Raw genomic sequence first — 25,295 nt, 5'->3', positions numbered from 1 at the left:
TTTACCGAATACTCAATTTATTGATGGACATTTATACTCAGACCTTCACAGCTATGAATCTTGCAGGGAATCCACAAAATCCCTATCAGAGAGATGAGACCTATACTGCAGATGGATTATAAAACAGTCTTCAGGGGTTAAACAAGAACAACAATAAAGGAAAGCAAAAACTCTTTCTCTTAAAACAAACAAATTTGCATGCCCTTCTCTTTCCCATGACAAAGGAGAATTGTTTACTACAGAAGAGGTTTTTAGTTTCTGCCTATGAGATGCTTTTTTCATTTTTACGATCTTTTCCCCCCACCTTCTCATTTATTCCCTTCTGCAAAAACAAAGTTTTGTCCACTAACAAGAAAGTAAACTGAAATATGAAGGAAATTTGACAGTTTTTCTTTGTTCATTTATACGTTCCTCAGTGTAGGGACTTTGGAAAAAACAAAACGAAACTAGGAGCTGATTTCAGTCTTTTTTATTCCACATGAGAAAATTGTGTGAATTGGATCTTTTTAAAATTTAGTTCCCACCTGTTTCCTATTTTTTTCATAATTCTGAGTCTCAGGGTCTTGGAGATGAAAGCAGCCTTCAGGTACAGAAACTGACCTTGCTCTTTCAATTGATTTTGGGGTTGAAAGTATAAAAAGGAAGCAACAAAAAAGCATTGCCTTAAAAATATCTTCACACAAATAGAAAGGAAACTAGTCCTAACTTTAAAAGTAGCATCTGTGAAACTTTCTTCTATAAAGACATATAGACCAATTTTCCTTTTTATTTACACCACTAGAAAGAAACAAGAAATTTGGTTAAATGAAAAAATGATTGGTATTTTCCTTATCAAGTCTTCATTTTCTTTATCAAGTCTTCATTTTCACCTATTGTTTCCAGTAGAAGTTTCATAAATATGTACATTCGATTCTAAGATTCTAGTATTTATTGCATATCCATATTATCTGTAAAACAGGGTGCCCACCAGAACAGCATTGACAGTAACAATCTTTAGAAAGAAAAAAAAGTGTGTTTTTTCTGTTTTTGTTTTCTTACATCTAAGCATAATTGATAGAAATGGATTAACAAAAGGTCTATTGGAAAAAGTGACTTTTTTTGAATGCCATTATTCTGTTCATAACTGTCTCTAAGTAAACCTAAGCTGAGAAGCCAGGAGAGCCTTTTCTTCTTTTGAGCTCTGGAGATAGTCCTGAAAGCCTGACATGACATGGTGTACCACATCTACCCCCAGATATTCCTTCTCAGGCCCTGAATGCATAACCATCACCTTATCATCCTAACCAGGTTCACTTTTTGTAACTCCCAACACTATGGCCAGGTACCAAATATCGGTGCAGGGGGGCAGGGCAAGGTTGTTTTACGATTTCAATTCTGGGTTTAAACGTTCCCCTGAATTTCACGTAGCTGAACTTACCAAGCAGCGGCACTGTTGGCAATTCTGGACCCAGGTGTCACCACTGTTGTACAAGGTTTCCCCATTTTGGTGGAGGCACTGACTGCTCAGCCTTGGGTCACATTCGGGGCAGCAGAAAAGATCAACCGTGGGATTCTCACAGTCACAGACCATCCGTCGACACATTACAAATCCATTCTGTATGACAAGGGGAAAAAAGCAGTTACCAAAAACCTCCACTTCTCAATATACTAACATCATATGTATGTGTGTATCTGTGTGTGTGTACACGTGTATATACACACACATATATACATTTTATATATATTACATGCTATATCTATAATCTCAGATGTTGATCTGGAAGGTGAGCTAACTCAACACTGTTTACCCAATATAACTGATTTTCTTTAAAATTCCATTTTGTAGCTAACACCCAGAAATTACTTAAGCTGGAGAACTTCCAATTTTCTTTCCACACATTACTCTTTAAATGACTTGACTGGAAAGAAAATTTTCAGAACTAACCAGTTAAAATGATAACCACTGCATGGCTCTTATGTGTAAATAAATTGTGTATGTACATATAAATATACATTTACTTGTTTATTAATATAGTAATTTGAATACTAACTAAATTTTGTTTTGTGTGAGGGCTTATATGTTTATATTTGGTAGCTAGTCAACAAGTTTTACATATTATTAAGTTTCTAGAATATTTTAACCTTATGATTTGTACAAGCTGTTATCAATTTCTTTAATAGTTGAGTCCTTGGTATTATTCATTTAACTGTAATTCAAATGTCTATTATCAACTGGGTATATATAATAGAACACCTCTCTAAAACTGAAATATAACCCAAATAGATATTTTTCACTTACAGGCCATAGCATATTCATTATGGTTTCATTTATGCATTCATTCAAATATGATATTGTGACTATAGAAACATTAGCATAGTTAGAAACAAAATTTTACCATATGAATAAATACATTGTGGTACTTCCATACAATGGAATACTATTCAGTAATAAAAAGGAATGGTTACTGATACGTGTAATGAATATAAAGGAATGTCAAAACATAATGCTGAGAGAAAGGAGTCAGACACAAAAGAGTATGGACAGTCTTCCCTTGGTATCGTGGGTACCAAAATCCGTGGATGCTCAAGTCCCTTATATTAAATGGCATAGTATTTGCACATAACCTATGCACACCCTCCCGTTTACTTTAAATTATCTCTAGATTACTTATAACATCTAATACAATGTAAATATTATGTAAACAGTTGCTGGTGTGGGGGAAATTAAAGTTTTGCTTTTTTGGAACTTTCTGGAATTTTTTTTCGCAAATATTTTTAATCCACAGTTGGTTGACTCCATGGATGGAGACCCTGCAGATACAGAAGGCCAACTGTGTTATATGATTCCATTTATATGAGGCTCTAGAAAATACAAATCTAATCTATAGAAACTAGAAGCAGTGTTTGTTTGAGGCTAGGGCTATGGGACTAAGAAAGGACTGAGGCAACATTTTGGGTAGGTAAAAATGTTCTGTTATATTAATTGAGTGATGGTTAAATGGACTATGCATTTGTCTAAGTTCATCAAGCTGTACACTTGAAATATATGCAAATTACACCTCGATAAAAATGGTTACAATGTTTTGTTTATACTAACCTGACACGAGCACACAGAGCACCTGTCATTTTCCAACACCCAAATCTGACCATTGTGCTTAACTTTTCCATCATGGATGCAGTCCCCTGTGCAATTCTTTCCATGAGGACATCGGCAATCATATCCACCATCCAAGTTAAAGCAAATTGTATCATTGGCACAGCTGTGCCTCCCGGTCCCACACTCGTCAATATCTACAGCCAAGAAAAGGCAGCAGGCAATGTGCTTAGAATATGCTCCGTTTCAAACAACTGCAGTCAGGTAAGTTGTCTCCTGACATAAAGCATTCAACTGGAAATTAATTTTCATCTTACTGGCATGCATTTCCTATTAATGCTGACTAAAGCAATGATAATGATCTAGGGATTTCACACAAAAATATTATCATGCTTAGTTTCAAACACCAAATAACCTTGGCTAGATTTTTAACTTTTATATCTCTGTAAATACCATTAGGCTTTATGAAACATTTATATTTTTTTGAAAGTTACAAATAGGACTCAATGTTTCAAACACAAACAGTTTGGCAGTGGAAATTCTAAAAGTGCCTATTTTTTTTAAATTGAGGAAATCATCCTCAGTGTTAAAATGGTGCTTACAGAAAATCCTTTCTTAGTGGGAAATGAAATGTCATGGAAGACCTGAGGCATTTTTATTCAGTTTCAAGCCCTGTTCTCACAGCTGTGTCACCCATATGCAAGCTCTTTCCAGTGTACTGCCCAGGTGTTCTTCCCTTAACAGTCCAGGCATTTTCACACTGTCCTTACACCCTGCCTCTCACCCATGGAAGGGCAAGTGACCATAAGCAATTACCATCTCTCGCACAAAGAATCCCCCAGTTCTTAACTTTCCCATTTCAGATAGTTTCATCTCCTGCCTCAGTTGGCAGCTTCCCATTCTTCACCTGACCTCACCTATTCCATGGCAATCACAATCAAAGCATTTTCATACAGATGAAAAGCAAACATATGTTGACCCCCAGATCAGGTCCATATGAAGATATGGGATTCATTTTATTTATCCACACCATTTAAAGGTCACAAGCCAAAATACATTTCAGGGATATTGTATGAGTGGCAGTAAGGAGTTATTTCCTTTTTCATCTGAGTAAAGGTCAAGAAATAAAGAATTAACTCACAGCAGGAAAAGTGGATTAGAGAGAAGGTGGAATATATAGCTTTTAACTAGAAGAACCGTACACTGATTTCCCTTCAAAATTAGACAGTATAGTAACTATCTTCCTTAAATGGTTTGATTTCAACATTGTTGGGGACATGCACTGGCCAAGATTATACTTTAGCCACATTTAAATTCTTAAATACTTAAATTCTGTCATATATGTTTTCCTGAAAATAAGTTACATGATTACTTCTCTCTACGTACTTTGATTTTTATTAGTTCCCATATCAATAAAACCAATGAACTGAGATGACAGCTGAAAAGGTTTCTATTATAACTACAGTAAACTTTATTATAGCTTGATTTGTCAAGGATAATACTGCTTATAATTAAAAACTGTGATCAAAAAAATAACTCTTAGCCAGCATGAGGATATATTAAAATTTTTAAAAATACATTTATATATATATATATATATGTATGCATACATGTATATCAGATCAGAAAAAAATTTTCTCTTGGTAATAGAAATGAATTTTATAAAACACGTCTATATTTGGTCTAATCCAAATAATAAGGTATCTCTGATGAGTTGATATTTGTCTCCCATTAAGTATTTTTGTAATTACCAATTATGGTAAGCAAGGAAAATATTAACCATAGTTGTTTGGTCTCTTTGATCACAATCTTTACAAATACCTCTTACTACCCTTTTAATATCCACTATATTTGTATATATATATTTTATATATTTAACCCTTTAAATATCCACTAATATAAGGACACTATTCTGTTAATGGCAATGGCTGGATTTTTACAATCATTTCATTTTGCCTTACATTTAAAATAAAAGCTCTGCTAACAGGTTTCTTTGTTTGTTTGGTTAAAGGCAGACAGTGTCCTTGGATTTGATGCAGAAGACAAAGAAAAGAAGATATATAGGTACAAAGAACATATGTAACCTTAAATAAAGTACATTAACAATGAAGAAATAGAATAAAAAGTTGCTTACGACAATGGTTGGCATGTACTTGTCATGCCTGGAGAAATATATAGGCAAAAACATCATAATGGACTATTACCTTTTGCTATCCTATGAGATTTGAACTAATTTGAACTTAACTTTCCTGCTTGTTATCTATACTGGGTTTCCCAGGGCAGAAACTATTCTCAATTGAATGATAGTATAGAATTTTGGAATTCATTTTTACATATAGTTTTATCAAAATATAAGATTCCTGCATTATATACATAATATATACATAAAGAGTATATATTCTACTTTGAAAAACCTACTATAGTATACAGAAATTCCAACTTTGAAAATACGGAGACAGCAGAAGCAAGAAGAACTAAAATCCTGCCGCCTGTGGAACAAAAACCACATTCACAGAAAGATAGACAAGATGAAAAGGCAGAGGGCTATGTACCAGATGAAGGAACAAGATAAAAACCAAGAAAAACAACTAAATGAAGTGGAGAAAAGCAACCTTCCAAAAACAGAATTCAGAATAATGATAGGAAAGATGATCCAGTACCTCGGAAAAAGAATGGACGCAAAGATAGAGAAGATGCAAGAAATGTCTAACAAAGACCTACAAGAATTAAAGAACAAACAAACAGAGATGAACAATAACAATAACTGAAAAGAAAAATACACTAGAAGGAATCAATAGCAGAATAACTGAGTCAAAGGAACGGAAAAGTGACCTGGAAGACAGAATGGTGGAATTCACTGCTGTGGAACAGAATAAAGAGAAAAGAATGAAAAGAAATGAAGACAGCCTAAGAGACCTCTGGGACAACATTAAATACAACAACATTCGCATTATAGGGGTCCCAGAAGGAGAAGAGAGAGAGAAAGGAACAGAGAAAATATTTGAAGAGATTATACTCAAAAACTTCCCTAACATGGGAAAGGAAAGAGCCACCCAAGTCCAGGAAGTGTAGAGAGTCCCATACAGGATAAACCCAAGGAGAAAAATGCCAAGACACATAGTAACCAAATTGGCAAAAATTAAAGACAAAGGAAAATTATTGAAAGCAGCAAGGAAAAAACGACAAATAACATACAAGGGAACTCCCATAAGGTTAACAGCTGATTTCTCAGCAGAAACTCTACAAGCCAGAAGGGAGTGGCACGATGTATTTAAACTGATGAAAGGGAAGAACCTACAGCCAAGATTACACTACCCAGCAAGGCTCTCATTCAGATTTGATGGAGAAATCAAATGCTTTACAGACAAGCAAAAGCTAAGAGATTCAGCACCACCAAACCAGCCCTACAACAAATGCTAAAGGAACTTCTCTAAGTGGGAAACACAAGGGAAGAAAAGGACCTACAAAAACAAACCCAAAACAATTAAGAAAATGGTAATAGGAACATACATATCGATAATTGCCTTAAATGTGAATAGATTAAATGCTCCAACTAAAACACACAGGCTCACTGAATGGATACAAAAACAAGATGTACATATATGCTGTGTACAAGAGACCCACTTCAGACCTAGGGACACATACAGACTGAAATTGAGGGAATGGAAAAAGATATTCCATGCAAATGGAAATCAAAAGAAAGCTGGAGTAGCAATACTCATATCACATAAAATAGACTTTAAAATAAGGAATGTTACAAGAGACAAGGAAGGACACTGCATAATGATCAAGGGATCCATCCAAGAAGAAGATATAACAATTGTAAATATATATACACCCGACATAGGAGCACCTCAATACATAAGGCAACTGCTAACAGCTATATAAGAGGAAATCGACAGTAACACAATAATAGTGGGGGACTTTAACACCTCACTTACACCAATGGACAGATCATCCAAACAGAAAATTAATAAGGAAACACAAGCTTTAAATGACACAGTAGACCAGATAGATTTAACTGATATTTATAGGACAGTCCATCCAAAAACAGCAGATTACACTTTCTTCTCAAGTGCGCACGGAACATTCTCCAGGATAGATCACATCTTGGGTTACAAATCAAGCCTCAGTAAACTTAAGAAAATTGAAATCATATCAAGCATCTTTTTTGACCACAACGCTATGAGGTTAGAAATCAGTTACAGGGGAAAAAACATAAAAAACAGACCTCCCGAGGGCGCTTCCCGCCTGGCAGGAGGAGGAGCGGCTGCAGGGAGCTGAGCGGTGGTGCGGTGGCTGGACCCCCTCGTAACCCCGCCCACCCACCGCTGGCTGGGGAGAAACCAGCGTGATCTTCCTCCTGGGGAGCGGCCTCCCCCAACCCTGCCCAGCCGGTGCCTCCGGCAATCTCCGCAAAAATGCACCCGTGTTAGACCGGCTGTCATCTAGAAACGCCCCAGGGTGCCCGACGAACAATCACGAACTCTCCTGCGTATTTAGGCAGAAGTAGGACGCAAAGGATCGGTTCCCGTTTTGCTGCCTAATGCGGAGGCTCCAGTTTCCGCGGCTGCTTCTCTCGGGTGTTAACTGCCACGCCGTCGTCAGCTCCTTATGGCGACCTAGCCTTGAAGGAAGTGCCAGCCTTTCGCATCTTTACAGTAACAAGTTAAACCCTGAGCAGGGCTATTGTGAAAGAGAAGTTAGATTAGCCTCGTCTCTCGACTTTTGGACGCTCTCCTCATAAAACCTTATAGCTGTGTTGCCAATTGATCCTGTTAAAGAAAATGATGTGCGTAAAGTGAAAAACTGTGTTTTTTCAATTGCCTTCCCCACTCCTTTCAAATCAAGAGTACATCTTGTAGCAGTTTCAAAGCAAGTGCTAGAAGATATTTTGGACCTTGATTTATCTCTCAGAAACAGATGATTTTACCCAGCTTGTAAGTGAAGAAAAGATAGTACTTGGATCCATTCCACTGGCTCACAGATATGGGGGCCACCAGTTTGGGATATGGGCAGATCAGCTCGGCGATGGAAGAGCCCATCTTATTGGAATTTACATGAACAGGCAGGGTGAAAAGTGGGAGCTCCAATTAAAAGGCTCAGGAAAAACCCCATACTCCCAAAACGGCGATGGCAGAGCTCTGCTTCGTTCCTCCATGAGAGAATTTTTGTGTAGTGAGGCTATGTACTATCTCAGAATTCCCACTAGCAGAGCTGCAAGTCTGGTTGTAAGTGATGATGCAGTATGGAGAGATCAATTCTACAATGGAAACGTTGTGAAAGAACGAGGTGCGGTAGTGCTGCGTGTTGCAAAATCATGGTTTAGAATTGGATCGTTAGAAATTTTGGCTCATTATGGTGAATTGGATTTACTAAGGATGTTACTAGACTTCATCATACAGGAACGCTTCCCCTCAGTAGATGTCAAGGAACCTAACAGATATTTGGATTTTCTTTTTTCTACTGTGGTGTCTGAGACAGCACAGCTTATTGCCTTGTGGATGTCTGTTGGTTTTGCACATGGTGTTTGTAATACTGATAACTTCAGTTTGTTATCCATTACAATTGACTATGGTCCATTTGATTTTATGGAGGCCTATAATCCAGATTTTGTACCAAACACATCTGATGATGAAAAAAGATAAAAATAGGATATCAGGCTAATATTGGAATGTTTAATTTAAACAAGTTGTTACAAGCTCTAAACCCATTACTGGATCCTAGGCAAAAGCAACTTGCTGCTCAGGGTATCCCATTCTTTACGATACAAGATTTAGAGAATTGTTCAAAGCCAAATTGGGATTACTTGGAAAAAGCAAGGGTGATGATGATTTAATTGCATTTCTCTTACATCATGGAAAAGACAGAAGCTGACTTTACAATGACATTTCGGCAGCTCAGTGAGATCACTCAAAGCCAGTTACAGGAGCTCAGCATTCCTCAGCAATTCTGGGCACTGAAAATGATCTCAAAGCACAAACTCTTTCCTGCCTGGGTGTCCCAGTACCTTTGGAGACTGAAGAGTAACATGAATGATTCAGATTCTGAAAGAAGAAAAAGAATGACAACTTTTAATCCTAGATATGTGCTGAAGAACTGGATGGCAGAATCCACAGTGCAAAAAGCAGAAAGGAAAGATTTTTCAGAGGTCCATCTCCTCCAGCAAGTTCTTCACCGTCCTTTCCAGAAGCATTCTGCAGCTGAGACAGCAGGCTATTCCTCACCTACTCCTTCCTGGGCCAAAGATCTCAGGGTTAGCTGCTCATCTTAATTTGGGGAAAATCAATTAAGGGATACTTCTATCACCGAACCCAGCATAGAATAATCTATTTGACAAATTCTTAATGACCACCTACATTTTCTTGACAATCCTGCATTTCATAATAATGGTTATATATAAAAATATTTTTGAACCAAATAAAGTGGACCTATTCTCTAGAAAAAAAAACATAAAAAACAAACACATGGAGGCTAAACAATACATTACTAAATAACCAAGAAATCACTGAAGAAATCAAAGAGGAAATCAAAAAATACCTAGAGACAAATGACAATGAAAACACAATCCAAAACCTATGGGAAGCAGCCAAAGCAGTTCTAAGAGGGAAGTTTACAGCAATACAATCCTATCTCAAGAAACAACAAACAGCTCAAATAAACAATCTAATCTTACACCTAAAGGAAGTAGAGAAAGAAGAACAAACAAAACATTTCTCCAAAGAAGACATACACATGGCCAAGAAGCACATGAAAAGCTGCTCAACATCACTAATTATTAGAGAATTGCAAATCAAAACTACAATGAGTTATCACCTCACACCAGTCAGAATGGACATCATCAGAAAATCTACCAACAAATGGTGGAGAGGGTGTGGAGAAAAGGGAACCCTCTTGTGCTGTTGGTGGGAAGGTAAATTGATACACCCCTAAGCAGAACAGTATGAAGGGTCCTTAAAAAGTTAAAAATAGAATTACCATATGACTCAGCAATCCCACTACTGGGCATATACCCAGAGAAAACCATAATTCAAAAAGACACATGCACCCCAATGTTCATTGCAGCACTATTTACAATAGCCAGGTCATGGAAGCAACCTAAATGCCCACTGACAGACGAACGGATAAAGAAGATGTGGTACATATATACAATGGAATATTACTCAGCCAGAAAAAGGAATGAAGGTAGGAAAATGGCAGCCTCCAGGAGGGCTCAGATTGGTGAGTACTCTCCAGAACTGCCGCCGGCCGTGTATTTGTCCCTGCAGTGAGCCACAGCTGCCCCCCACTTCTGCAGGAGACCCTCCAATACTAGCAGAAGAAGAGAGGGAGGATGAATAGAAGAATATAACAACTTGGCAAGTTCTGGAATGCCATGCAGATGGCAGGCTCTTGGTGCTCCAGCCAGGCATCAGGGCTGTGCCTCTGAGGTGAGAGAGCCAAGTTCAGGACACTGGTCCACAGGACACCACCCAGCTCCATGTAATATCAAATGGCAAAAATCTCCCAGAGATCTCCATCTCAATGCCAAGACCCAGCTCCATGCAATGACCAGCAAGCTACAGTGCTGGACACCCTATGCCAAACAATTAGCAAGACAGGAACACAACCCCATCCATTAAAAGAGAGGCTGCCTAAAACCATAATAAGGTCACAGACACCCTAAAACACACCACCAGACGTGGACCTGCCCACCAGAAAGACAAGATCCAACCTCATCCACCAGAACACAGGCACTAGTCCCCTCCACCTGGAAGCCTACACAACCCACTGAACCAACCTTAGCCACTGGGGACAGACACCAAAAACAACGGGAACTACGAACCTGCAGCATGCGAAAAGGAGACCCCAAACACAGTAACTTAAGCAAAAATAGAAGACAAAAAAACACACAGCAGATGAAGAAGCAAGGCATAAACCCACCAGACCTAAAAAATGAAGAGGAAATAGGCACTCTACCTGAAAAAGAATTCAGAATAATGATACTAAAGATAATCCAAAATCTTGGAAATAGAATGGAGAAAATACAAGAAACGTTTAAGAAGGACATAGAAGAACTAAAGAGCGAACAAACACTGATGAACGACACAATAAATGAAATTAAAAACTCTCCAGAAGGGATCAGTAGCAGAATAATTGAGGCAGAGGAACGGATAGGTGACCTGGAAGATAAAATAGTGGAAATAACTACTGCAGAGCACAATAAAGAAAAAAGAATAAAAAAAAATTGAGGACAGGGCTTCCCTGGTGGCGCAGTGGTTGAGAGGCCACCTGCCGATGCAGGGGACATGGGTTCGTGCCCCGGTCTGGGAAGATCCCACATGCCGCGGAGCGGCTGGGCCCGTGAGCCATGGCCGCTGAGCCTGCGCATCCGGAGCCTGTGCTCCGCAACGGGAGAGGCCACAACAGTGAGAGGCCCGCATACAGCCAAAAAAAAAAAAAAAAAAAAATTGAGGACAGTTTCAGAGACCTCTGGGAAAACATTAAACACACCAACATTCGAACTATAGGAGTCCCAAAAGAAGAAGAGAAAAACAAAGGGTCTGAGAAAATATTTGAAGAGATTATAGTTGAAAATTTCCTAATATGGGAAAGGAAATAGTTAATCAAGTCCAGGAAGCACAGAGAGTCCCATACAGGATAAATCCAAGCAGAAACACGCCAAGACACATATAAATCAAACTATCAAAAATTAAATACAAAGAAAACATATTAAAAGCAGCAAGGGAAAAACAACAAATAACATACAAGGGAATCCCCATAAGGTTAACAGCTGATCTTTCAGCAGAAACTCTGCAACCCAGAAGAGAGTGCCATGACATATTTAAAGTGATGAAGGAGAAAAACCTACAACGAAGATTACTCTACCCAGCAAGGATCTCATTCAGATTTGAGGGAGAAATTAAAACCTTTACAGACAAGCAAAAGCTAACAGAATTCAGCACCACCAAATCAGCTTTACAACAAATGCTAAAGGAATTTCTCTAGGCAGGAAAGACAAGAGAAGGAAAAGACCTACAATAACAAACCCAAAACAATTAAGAAAATGGGAACAGGAACATACATGTCGATAATTACCTAAACGTGAAAGGATTAAATGCTCCAACCAGAAGACACAGATGGGCTGAATGGATACAAAAACAGGACCCGTACATATGCTGTCTACAAGAGACCCACTTCAGACCTAGGGACACATACAGACTGAAAGTGACGAGATAGAAAAAGATATTCCATGCAAATGGTAATCAAAAGAAAACTGGAATAGCAATTCTCATATCAGACAAAATAGACTTTAAAACAAAGACAATTACAACAGACAAAGAAGGACACTACATAATGATCAAGGGATCGATCCAAGAAGAACATATCACAATTGTAAATATTTTTGCACCCAACATAGGAGCACCTCAATACATAAGGCAAATACTAAGAGCCATAAAAGGGGAAATCGATAGTAACACAATCATAGTAGGGGACTTTAACACCCCACTTTCACCAATAGACAGATCATCCATAATGCAAATAAATAAGGAAACAAAAGCTTTAATGATACAATAAACAAGATGGACTTAATTGATATTTATGGGACATTCCATCCAAAAACAACAGAATACACATTCTTCTCAAGTGCTCATGGAACATTCCCCAGGATAGATCATATCTTGGTTCACAAATCAAGCCTTGGTAAACTTAAGAAATTTGAAACTGTATCAAGTATCTTTTCCAACTACAACGCCTTGAGACTAGATATGACTCACAGGAAAAAATCTGTAAAAAATACAAACACATGGAGGCTGAACAATACACTACTTAATAACCAAGAGATCACTGAAGAAATCAAAGAGGAAATAAAAAATACCTAGAAACAAATGACAATGAAAACACGATGACCCGAAACCTACGGGATGCAGCCAAAGCAGTTCAAAGAGAGAAGTTTATAGCAATACAATCCTACCTGAAGAAACAGGAAACATCTCAAATAAACGACCTAAACTTACACCTAAAGCAATTAGAGAAAGAAGAACAAAAAACCCCCAAAGATAGCAGAAGGAAAGAAATCATAAAGATCATATCAGAAATAAATGAAAAAGAAATGAAGGAAACAATAGCAAAGATCAATAAAACTAAAAGCTGGTTCCTTGAGAAGGGAAACAAAATTGATAAACCATTAGCCAGACTCATCAAGAAAAAAAGGGAGAAGACTCAAGTCAATCGAACTAGAAATGAAAAAGGAGAAGTAACAACTGACACTGAAGAAATAAAAGGAGCATGAGAGATTACTACAAGAAACTCTAGGCCAATAAAATGGACAACCTGGAACAAATGGACAAATTCTTAGAAATGCACAATCTGCTGAGACTGAATCAGGAAGAAATAGAAAATATGAACAGACCAATCACAAGCACTGAAATTGAAACTGTGACTAAAAATCTTCCAACAAACAAAAGCCCAGGACAAGATGGCTTCACAGGCGAATTCTATCAAACATTTAGAGAAGAGCTAACACCTATCCTTCCCGAATTCTTCCAAAATATAACAGAGGGAGTAACACTCCCAAACTCATGCTGTGAGGCCACCATCATCCTGATACCAAAACCAAAGATGTCACAAAGAAAGAAAACTACAGGCCAATATCACTGATGAACATAGATGCAAAAATCCTCAACAAAATATTAGCAAACAGAATCCAACAGCACATGAAAAGGATCATGCACCATGATCAAGTGGGGTTTATCCCAGGAATGCAAGGATTCTTCAGTATACGCAAATCAACCAATATGATACACCATATTAACAAACTGAAGGAGAAAAACCATACAATCATCTCAATCAATGCAGAGAAAGCTTTCAACAAAATTCAACACCCATTTATGATAACACCCATTTATTCAACACCCATTTATGATAAAAACCCTCCAGAAAGTAGGCATAGAGGGAACTTTCCTCAACATAATAAAGGCCATATATGACAAACCCACAGACAAGATCATCCTCAATGGTGAAAAACTGAAACCATTTCCACTAAGATCAGGAACAAGACAAGGTTGCTCACTCTCACCACTATTATTCAACAGACTTTTGGAAGTTTTAGCCATAGCAACAAGAGAAGAAAAAGAAATAAAAGGAATCCAAATCGGAAAAGAAGAAGTAAAGCTGTCACTGTTAGCAGATACATAGAGAATCCTAAAGATGCTACCAGAAAACTACGAGAGCTAATCAATGAATTGGGTAAAGTAGCAGGATACAAAATTAATGCACAGAAATCTCTAGCATTCTTAAACACTAATGATGAAAAATCTGAAAGTGAAATTAAGAAAACAATCCCATTTACAACTGCAACAAAAAGAATAAAATGTCTGGGAATAAACCTACCTAAGGAGACAAAAGACCTGTATGCAGAAAACTATAAGACACTGATGAAAGAAACTAAAGATGATACAAATAGATGGAGAGATATACCATGTTCTTGGATTGGAAGAATCAACGTTGTGAAAATGACTCTACTACCCAAAGCAATCTACCGATTCAATGCAATCCCTACCAATCAAACTACCAATGGCATTTTTCACAGAGCTAGAACAAAAAATTTCACAATTTGTATGGAAATGCAAAAAGACCCTGAATAGCCAAAGCAATCTGGAGAAAGAAAAACAGAGCTGGAGGAATCAGGCTCCCTGAATTCAGACTATACTACAAAGCTATACTAATCAATACAGTATGGTACTGGCACAAATCCAGAACAGGATAGAAAGCCCAGAGATAAACCCAGGCACATATGGTCACCTTATCTTTGATAAAGGAGGCAAGAATATACAGTGGAGAAAAGACAGCCTCTTCAATAAGTGGTGCTTGGAGAACTGGACAGTTACATGTAAAGAATGAAATTATCACACTCCCTAACACCATACACAAAAATAAATTCAAAATGGATTAGAGACCTAAATGTAAGGCCAGACACTATCTAACTCTTAGAGGAAAACATAGGCAGAACACTCTGTGACATAAATCACAGCAAGATCCTTTTTGACCCACCACCTTGAGAAATGGAAATAAAAACAAACAAAAAAAACAAATGGGACCTAATAAAACTTAAAAGCTTTTGCACAGCAAAGGAAACCATAATCAATACCAAAAGACAACCCTCAGAATGGGAGAAAATATTTGCAAATGAAGCAACTGACAAAGGATTAATCTCGAAAATTTACAAGCAGCTCATACAGCTCAACATCAAAAAGACAAACAACCCAATCCCCAAATGGGCAGAAGACCTAAGTAGATATTTCTCCAAAGAAGATATACAGATTACCAACAAACACATGAAGGAATGCTCAACATCATTAATGATTACAGAAATGCAAATGAAAACTACAATGAGATATCATCTCACACCGGTCAGAATGGCCATCATAAAAAATCTACCAACAACAAATGCTGGAGAGAGTGTGGAGAAAAGGGAACCCTCTTGCACTGTTGGTGGAATGTAAATTGATACAGCGACTATGGAAAACAGTATGGATGTTCCTTAAAAAATAAAAATAGAAGTATCATACCACCCAGCAATATCACTACTTGGCATATTCACTGAGAAAACCATAATTCAAAGAGTCATGTACCAAAATGTTCATTGCAGCTCTATTTACAATAGCCAGGACATGGAAGCAACCTAAGTGTACATCGACAGATGAATGGATAAAGATGTGGCACATATATACAATGGAATATTACTCAGCCATAAAAACAAACGAAATTGAGTTATTTATAGTGAGGTGGATGGACCTAGAGTCTGTCATACAGAGTGAAGTAAGTCAGAAAGAGGAAAACAAATACCGGATGCTAACACAAATATATATTGAATCTTAAAAAAAGAAAGAAAATGTCATGAAGAACCTAGGGGAAATACGGGAATAAAGACACAGACCCACTAGAGAATGGACTTGAGGATACGGGGAGGGGGAAGGGTACGCTGGGACAAAGTGAGAGAGTGGCATGGACATATATACACTACCAAACGTAAAATAGATAGCTAGTGGGAAGGAACTGCATAACACAGGGAGATCGGCTCAGTGCTTTCTGACCAGCTAGAGGGGTCAGATAGGGAGGGTGGGAGGGAGGGAGATGGAGAGGGAAGAGATATGGGGACATATGTATATGTATAACTGATTCACTTTTTTATAAAGCAGAAACTGACATACCATTGTAAAGCAATTATATTCCAATAAAGATGTTAAAAAGAAAAAAAGGAATGGAATTGGGTCATTTGTAAAGACGTGGATGCATCTAGAGACTGTCATACAGAGTGAAGTTTGTCAGAAAGAGAAAAACAGATATTGCATATTAACACATATGTTTGGAGCCTAGAAAATGGTACAGATGAACCTGTTTTTAGGGCATAAATTGAGACACAGAGGTAGAGAATAAACGTATGGACACCAAGGGGGGATAGCGGAGGTGGGGCGTGGTGACGGTGTGAAGAATTGGAGATTGTGATTGACATGTATACACTGCTGGGTATAAAATGGATGACTAATAAGAACCTGCTGTATGAAAAAATAAATTAAAAAAAAAAGAGGAAAGCAAAAGTACCAAGAGACAACTGACAATGAAAACACGATGATCCATAACCTATGGGATGCCAAAAGGCAGTTCTAAGAGGGAAGTTTATAGCAATACAATCCTACCTGAAGAAACAACAAACATCTCAAATAAACAATCTATACTTACACGTAAAGGAACTAGAGAAAGAAGAACAAACAAACACAAACTTAGTAGAAGGAAAGAAATCATGAAGATCAGACAAGAAATAATTGAAATAAAAATAAACAAAAGCAAAGATCAATAAAACTAAAAGTTGGTTCTTTGAGAAGATGAACAAAATTGATAAACCATTAGCCAGACTCATCAAGAAAAAGAGGGAGAGGACTCAAATCAATAAAATTAGAAATGAAAAAGGAGAAGTTACAACAGACACCACAAAAATACAAAGCATCCTAAGAGACTACTATAAACAACTCTATGCCAATAAAATGGACAACCTGGAAGAAATGGACAAATTCTTAGAAAGGTATAACCTTCCAAGACTGAACCAGGAAGAAATAGAAAATATGAACAGACCAATCATAATAATGAAATTGAAACTGTGATTAAGAATCTTCCCACAAAGAAAAGTCCAGGACAGGATGGCTTCACAGGTGAATTCTATCAAACATTTACAGAAGAGCTAAGACCCATCATTCTCAAACTCTTCCAAAAATTGCAGAGGAAAGAACACTCCCAAACTCATTCTATAGAAATATAGGCCACCATCACCCTGATACCCAAACCAGACAAAGTTACTACAAGAAAAGAAAATTACAGACCAATATCACTGTTGAATATAGATGCAAAAATCCTCAACAAAATACTAGCAAACAGAATCCAACAACACATTAAAAGGATCATACACCATAATCAAGTGGGACTTATCCCAGGGATGCAAGGATCCTTCAATACACACAAATCAATCAATGTGGTATACTGTATTAACAAATTGAAGAATAAAATCCATATGATCATTTCAATAAATGCAGGAAAAGTTTTTGACAAAATTCAACACCCAATTATGATAAAAACTCTCCAGAAAGTGGGCATAGAGGGAACCTACCTCAACATAATAAAGGCCATATATGACAAGCCCACAGCAAACATTATTCTCAAAGCTGAAAAACTGAAAGCATTTCCTCTAAGATGAGGAATAAGACTAGGATATCCACTCACACCACTATTCAACATAGTTTTGGAAATCCTAGCCATGGCAATCAGAGAAGAAAAAGAAATAAAAGGAATACAAATTGGAAAAGAAGAAGTAAAGGCGTCACTGTTTGCAGATGAGATGATACTATACATACAGAATCCTAAAGATGCCACCAGAAAACTACTAGAGCTAATCAATGAATTTGGTAAAGTTGAAGGATACAAAATTAATGCACAGAAATCTCTTGCATTCCTATACACTAATGATGAAAAATCTGAAAGAGAAATTAAGGAAACACTCCTATTTACCATCACAACCAAAAGAATAAAATACCTAGGAATAAACCTACCTAGGCAGAAAAAAGACCTGTATGCATAAAATTATAAGACACTGATGAAAGAAATTAAAGATGATATAAACAGACAGAGAAATATACCATGTTCTTGGATTGGAGGAATCAATATTTTGAAAATGACCATACTTCCGAAAGCAATCTACAGATTCAATGCAATCCCTATCAAACTACCACTGGCATTTTTTACACAACTATAACAAAAAAAATCTTAACATTTGTATGGAGACACAAAAGACCCTGAATAGTCAAAGCAGTCTTGAGGGAAAAAAATGGAGCTGGAGGAATCAGACTCCCTGACTTCAGACTATATTACAGAGCTACAGTAATCAAGACAATATGGTACTGGCACAAAAACAGAAATATAGATCAATGGAACAGGATAGAAAGTGAAAAACCCACGCACTTATGGTCAACTAATCTATGACAAAGGAGGCAAGGATATACAGTGGAGAAAAGACAGTCTCTTCAATATGTGGTGCTGGGAAAACTGGACAGCTACACATAAAAGAATGAAATTAGAACACTACCTAACACCATATGCAAAAGTAAACTCAAAATGGATTAGAGAACTAAATGTAAGACCGGACACTATAAAACTCTTAGAGGAAAACAGGAAGAACACTCTTCGACATAAATCACAGCAAGATCTTTTTTGATCCAGCTCCTAGAGTAATGGAAATAAAAACAAAAATAAACAAATGGGACCTAATGAAACTTAAAATCTTTTGCAAAGCAAAGGAAACTACAAACAAGATGAAAAGACAACCCTCAGAATGGGAGAACATATTTGCAAACGAAGCAACGGACAAAGGGTTAATCTCCAAAATATATAAACAGCTCATGCAGCTCAATATTAAAAAAACAAACAACCCAATCCGAGAATGGGCAGAAGACCTAAATAGACATTTCTCCGAAGAAGACATACAGATGGCCAAGAAGCACATGAAAAGCTGCTCAACATCACTAATTTAGAGAAATGCAAATCAAAACTACAATGAGGTATCACCTCACACTAGTTAGAATGGGCATCATCAGAAAATCTACAAACAACAAATGCTGGAGAGGGTGTGGAGAAAAGGGAACCCTCTTGTACTGTTGGTGGGAATGTAAATTGATACAGCCACTATTGGGAACAGTATGGAGGTTCCTTATAAAACTAAAAATAGAATTACCATATGACCCAGCATCCCACTATTGGGCATATACCCAGAGAAAACCAGAATTCAAAGACACATGCACCCCCCCCCCCCCGCAGTGTTCACTGCAACTCTATTTACAATAGCCAGGACATGGAAGCAACCTAAATGCCCATTGACAGACAAATGGACAAAGAAGTTGTGGTACATATACACCATTGAAAATTACTGAGCCATAAAAAGGAATGAAATTGGGTCATTTGTAGAGAAGTGGATGGATCTAGAGTCTGTCATACAGAGTGAAGTAAGTCAGAAAGAGAGAAACAAATATCATATATTAACGCATATATGTGGAAGCTAGAAAAATGGTACAGATGAACCAGTGTGCAGGGCAGACACAGATATAGAGAAGAAACGTATGGATACCAAGGGGGAAAGTGGCAGGTGGGGGTGGGGGGATGAACTGGGAGATTGGGATTGATATATATACACTAATATGTATAAAATGGATAACTAATAACCTGCTGTATAAAAAAATAAGTAAAATAAAATTAAAAAAAAATACTGGTAAGTGCTTTAGTGAGTCATTGGAGAAATAATGTTGCTGAAGCCAGTGGTCAAGTCTCAGTTCCCATCGAACTTGAGCTAGCAGCAGCTTTTGACACAGGTCCTTCCCTCTCCCTGATAAATTTCCTTTACTTGCTTCCTATCACACTGGTAGCTCTTTTTGGGTCTTTCTTCTGCCCACAAACACATTCTCCAGGTGTGGCAGTTACATTATGAATAAGATTTAGCCAAGCAAAGAGGAGGTAAAGACTGGTCTAGTCAGAGGTAAGGGTGTGTTTGACTCCCAATGTTCAGAGCCATCAAGATGTGTTAGAGGATCAGAAGTATTGGTATGACTTGAATATCTAGGGAGAGCAGAGTGGGTAGACAGGCAGCTGAAGAGGTTCTCCAGGATCAGTTAAAAGTCATGTTGTAAGAAATTTGAACCTTATCTTAAAGACAATAAAATGTCATTTTAGGGAATTACAAAAAAAAAATCATAATCAGATATGCATTTTTGAAAGGGTCCTTTGGCTTCACTGTGGGAAAGGGATTTAAATGGATTAGAAATTGAAGCTAGGAGACTGATTAATAGACTGTTCAGTATTCCAGGAAAGTGATGGTCATATAATAAAAGGAAACACTTATATAGTGGTTGGTATGTATCAAATTCTAAGTACTTTCATATAATGACTCATTTCATATAATGACTCACAACAACCATGAAAGGTACCATCATTATCTCCATTGTATAGATCAGGAAATTAAGGCCTAGACATGTTGAATAACTTTCTCAGGGTCACACAGCTAGTAAGGTATACAGCCCAGATGGGAACCCAAGCTGTCAGGCTCCAAGTCTGTGCTCTTAGGCATAATGCTGTATTGAGTAGTAGCAGTGGGGATGCATAGAAAGAAACAACAAAGCTAAAATCTTCCAAGATAGAAACAACAAAGATAAAGCAACTTCTTAGTGATCTGTTGGCTTCAAAGACTAGGGAGAGAGAAGGGTCATGAATGATTAGATTTCCTGCTTGGAAAATTTGGTTGATGATATTTATACAAAGAAGAGCAAGATTTTGCTGGGGAGTGGAAGTAGGTGGCAGGGATGAGCAAAGACATGAGTTAGTTTGACATGTTGAAATACACTTTCCTCTGGGCTTCCAGGTAGAGCTGTCCAGCTGGATATGTGGGTCTGGAATTCAGAAAATAGGACTGGGCCAAAATATAGATTTGGTGGAGATACACTTTCATCATTCCCTTTCTCAAAAGTAGACTTTCAGACTCAAGTTCAAACTTATTAGAAAGGCATTTAAAGCTACTTCCTTTGCTGGAACTCTCTTTCCCTATCTCAATAAGCCAATAATCACATTATACTTAAGTCCTGAAACAATGCTAGATATTCAATCCTTTCTTGATCCCAACAGGAAATAATTTCTCTCTTTGTTTCATTATGGCTCTGAATTCATACTTTTCTTATGTATTCATCATTTTCAACTTTGCAGCTTTCTCCTCTATTGAAAAACTTACTACATTCTATCTACTATGACAGTTGTTACTGTACATATTTTATCTTGACTACAAGCTGAGAGCAGTGATCATACCTCCTTTATATTTCTTCACAGCAGGTGCCTGGTAAAGTACCTCAAGGTACCTGTGCATAGATTCAGTAACCACTTCTTGAGTTGAAATAGATTCATTTCATTTTCATACTTTTCCTTGATTTAAGTTTAGAATTTATAGTATTTGGCTTGAACATAATACTCAAAAGATGTTACCCTATAAACATTTTTTGGGGGTCATACAAGTTCAAAAAATCCTCACCAAGCATAAAGATAATCCAGAAATAAAAGCTTTAAATAAAGGGAAATGTGGGCATGAAAATACAATATTCTTACCTGGAAAAAAGATACTGGGCTTTATTCTTAGAGAAAGACAAAATTTCAGGCACATTAGGAATGATGATATGGACAAGGAAAGTGGTACCCTGTACATTATCTGGAGATTAAATGTCTACACCTCTGAGGTAAATGGATGAGCAAAACAGTTTACACTTTGTATGAATGCAGTTTATAAGCATGTATTTGTAGATTACACAGCCTAAAAAGTAGTGAAACAGTGCAAAGTTATTTATTCACATTTTCAAATATGAATATTATACTTCAGCATAATTGTAAACCCACTGCTGTGGCTTTGTCCACGTTGAAATGCTTCTTTTCTTTGTCCCCAGCACAGAAAAATGGAACCTGCTCAGATATAATCACACTCTTAAAATTGCATCCTTCTAAATACTAATATAACAATTCTACAAATCACTGAAATTGCAGTAAATAGATAGTTGTTAAAAAGAAGCACTTTAGTTCTCTCTTGTTTTATACAACATAGGTGGGTTCTTTTAAAAGTATTCTTCAGAGCACACTGTCTTCTGAAAGAGTAGTAGATTTTTATGATAATCATTATAAATTATACTGGAAGATAATAATAGAATCATCTTTCTAGAATTGTGGTTCTTTTTTTTAAAAAATAAGATTTCCCATTCTTTCTGTACTTACGGAATTTCCTCAAAAAGCCTTTTCTGTGTAGGCATTTCATAGAATCCTTTACTTCCCTATATTCATCTTTATCATGTGTCATTTTCCTTGTTACCTTTGGACATTAATGAATGCACTAATTACGTTTTGTCATTTTTTTCCTGACCGTTACATCTTTACTGTATATCATACCATATGTCTGGTGGAAAAGGGAAGTACTTCTTTTTTCTCAGTTAAATAAGCAGAGTTATCGACAGAGAAAGAAGAGAAAGAAAGTGGTATCTAAGATTTGAGGAGACGGAAGAAGGTATGCAGGGGAAAGTAACTAAGGAAATAAAGTTGGAATACTGGGTGATGTCGATGGTCCTCAGAGCAGGTAGCTTACAAGATGGCCCCCAACGATCCTCACCATTTAATATTCACACGCTTGTGTAATCCTCTCCCCTTGGACTTACTGATGGCTTCTAACAAATAGACTATGGGAGAAGTGATGAAATGTCACATCTGAGATTCAGTTATGGAAAGACTGTGGCTGCCATCTTGGGCACCTGCTTATTCTAGGGGAAGCCAGCCCCCAGCCGGAGTAGCTTATGTGTTAAGGAAACAAGGCCTGCCAATAGACACATGAGTGACCTTCATTCTCTCCACTCCCATCCCAGACAAGTCTTCAAGATGAGACCACATCCCTGGGCAACAACTTGATGGTAGTAACCTCTTTAGAAACCTTGAACCAGAGGCATTCAGTTAAGCTGTGCATAGATTCCTTACCCACAGAAGTTGTGAGATAACTTTTGTTGTTTTCAGTTTCTAAGTTTTGGGGGTAACTTTTAACGCATCAGTAGATAACTAATACAGCTCCCTTGAGACATGTGGTCATAAATTTAAAAGAGAGTGAAAGCAGTTGCAAATATAAAGTAAGATAGTCAGCAGAGGTATGTATTTTTTCTAGTTACATTCTGATGCACAGAAAAGGATACCAAGCAAAATTAAACACAGGTTAGCCCTAGAGCAGAAGAGGAAGGGATGGGGAAAAGGGGGAGATGAAATAAAGATGCATTTTCAGCTTTGCTCTATATATTTCTGTATGCTTTGAATTATTTATAATCAGCTTGTATTCATTCTTTATGTATGTAACTCAAAATAAAATAAAAGACAATCTTAAAAAGGTAGCACTGAAGACTTCTTCCTCATAATATACTATAGAAAACAGGCAAAATATTTTATCAGGGAAGGGCAAAATCACACGGTTTGATCGGCTTCTTGAATGGCATTCTCTACAGGGCTGGAAGTACGCATTCTGGAACATTCACAAGTGCCAGGTAGAGTCTTCAGACCACAGCTAAGTGTTTATTTGCAAATGCCAGGTTTTAGCCCCTGGTAAGGCAGTAGCGTTCCCGTTCCGCATAAAAATCCAGATGAACGTTCCGCTCAAGGTCCAGAGCTCTGCAGCTGCTGGCAAAGCACGCTGGGAGCCTTGGCATCTATCACCCATGTCTGTTTCACTTTTCTCTGTGTGAAAACCTCTTGAGGCCCAAGGGTAAAAGACATCTCATCATTTAAGCGTCAAGCACTGCTAAGTTAGATTCTCCAAGGCTTTCATCAACTGTGTCATTTTAGCCGCATCATTCTCTTAGGCTGTCACTCTATGAAGGTGTAAACACCAATGGAGAAAATAATGACTTCTTGAGGTTTGTTTCGTTTTCCAATCCTATGCCAAATCCTTTTAGTATGGGTGGTTTCCCTGACAATTATTCACTGTGCTTTACTTACTCTGCCTGCCTCCTAAATATTGTGCCCCTTAATAGAGGATATAAGGGAACAGAGTTGTCAATTCACTGAAAATAAGTCAAAATGAATGGTAAATAATTGACTATAATCTTTTCAAATTTCCACTCTTATTAGATTGACATCTTCTGTGAAGCAGGGACCATATCTTCTGTATCCAACATTCACTAAATATCTCTGACTTTGCCAGGTAAGTGATATGTTAGGAACAGCCCAGAGTAGCATGCATTATGTTTCCCTTGGCCATATATCATTGTATTATTTCCTCTACCCTCATTTTCCCTCTATCCTGCTTTCTTCATCTATTTTTTTTTTCCTAGTTCTTTTTTGGGTCATATTTTTACATGCTGCCATTTAAAAAATTTATCTGACATTATGGGTTTACTCATTCTAAAACACGCTTCAACAGTTAAAAGTGTCCAGAGAAAATTGGTTTACTATTGCAAGTTTTAATTATCTAAAAATCAGTTATCATAATTAGCAAGCAAAAGTTAGATTTTAACATATTTCTAATCACTGTTGTATAAACACACAGCAAAAATCACCAATACCTTAAATATTAGCTCAATGTCTACTATTTACATCTTACTGCATTTTCCTCAATTTTAAGACTTTAAACTCTAGGTCTTCTCCTTGTACTGACCTTCACACGATTCTCCACTTGGTGAAAACATCCCATTGTCATGGTAGCCATCTCTGCACTCACAGTGGTACCATCCGGGAAGGTTGATGCAGTTAGCACGGCTGTCACACTGAACAAAGCCATCAGAGCACTCATCAATGTCTATTTGGGAAAGAAAACAGAAACGGGATGTTATACAATTGCTGCCTTTCTCTCAAAGAAACTAAAATATTCTGTTAGATGGCTACTAAAATATTTAGTGCCAGCAAATCCTTAAAACTGGGACAACATAAAATCAAGAAAGTCTACTTGGTTGTTGAAAGCTATAGAGAAAGAATGTAGTGGTATTAGCAATAGGAGAAACAGCTAGACAGCTTCTATGTTGCAAAAGTCATCCAACTGTAGAAACTGGAAAGAAACCATCTGTGATAGTCATTAGTGCTGCTCGCCAAATATTTCCAGCTCCTTTTCTGGACACAAGCTAGGATTGCCGTGTGACTTCCTGAAGTCAATTAGGGA

General features: G+C 37.4%; 1 protein-coding gene and 1 pseudogene across 4 annotated transcripts in view; one reads left to right on the top strand and one right to left on the bottom strand.

The window, feature by feature from the left end:
• Positions 1-25,295, bottom strand: part of NELL2 (neural EGFL like 2) — a 482,686-nt gene that overhangs the window by 18,014 nt on the left and 439,377 nt on the right. For all 3 annotated transcript variants that reach the window (XM_079938008.1, XM_079938009.1, XM_079938010.1), the window contains 3 exons: positions 24,798-24,938; positions 3,077-3,270; positions 1,418-1,594 (listed from right to left, as the gene is read on the bottom strand). In XM_079938008.1, coding sequence (XP_079794134.1) covers positions 1,418-1,594; positions 3,077-3,270; positions 24,798-24,938 — 512 coding nt within the window. The remainder of the gene's footprint in view (positions 1-1,417; positions 1,595-3,076; positions 3,271-24,797; positions 24,939-25,295) is intronic.
• LOC307193907 (protein adenylyltransferase SelO-like) lies at positions 3,310-9,774 on the top strand (annotated as a pseudogene). Its single transcript has 2 exons — positions 3,310-3,337; positions 7,526-9,774. The product of its transcript is annotated as a protein adenylyltransferase SelO-like (transcript).

This window comes from Stenella coeruleoalba (assembly GCF_951394435.1).
Source record: "Stenella coeruleoalba genome assembly, chromosome: 11".
Lineage (NCBI taxonomy): Eukaryota > Metazoa > Chordata > Mammalia > Artiodactyla > Delphinidae > Stenella > Stenella coeruleoalba.
Note: the sequence above shows the minus strand (reverse complement) of the source record. Positions and strands in the feature narration are given on the sequence as shown.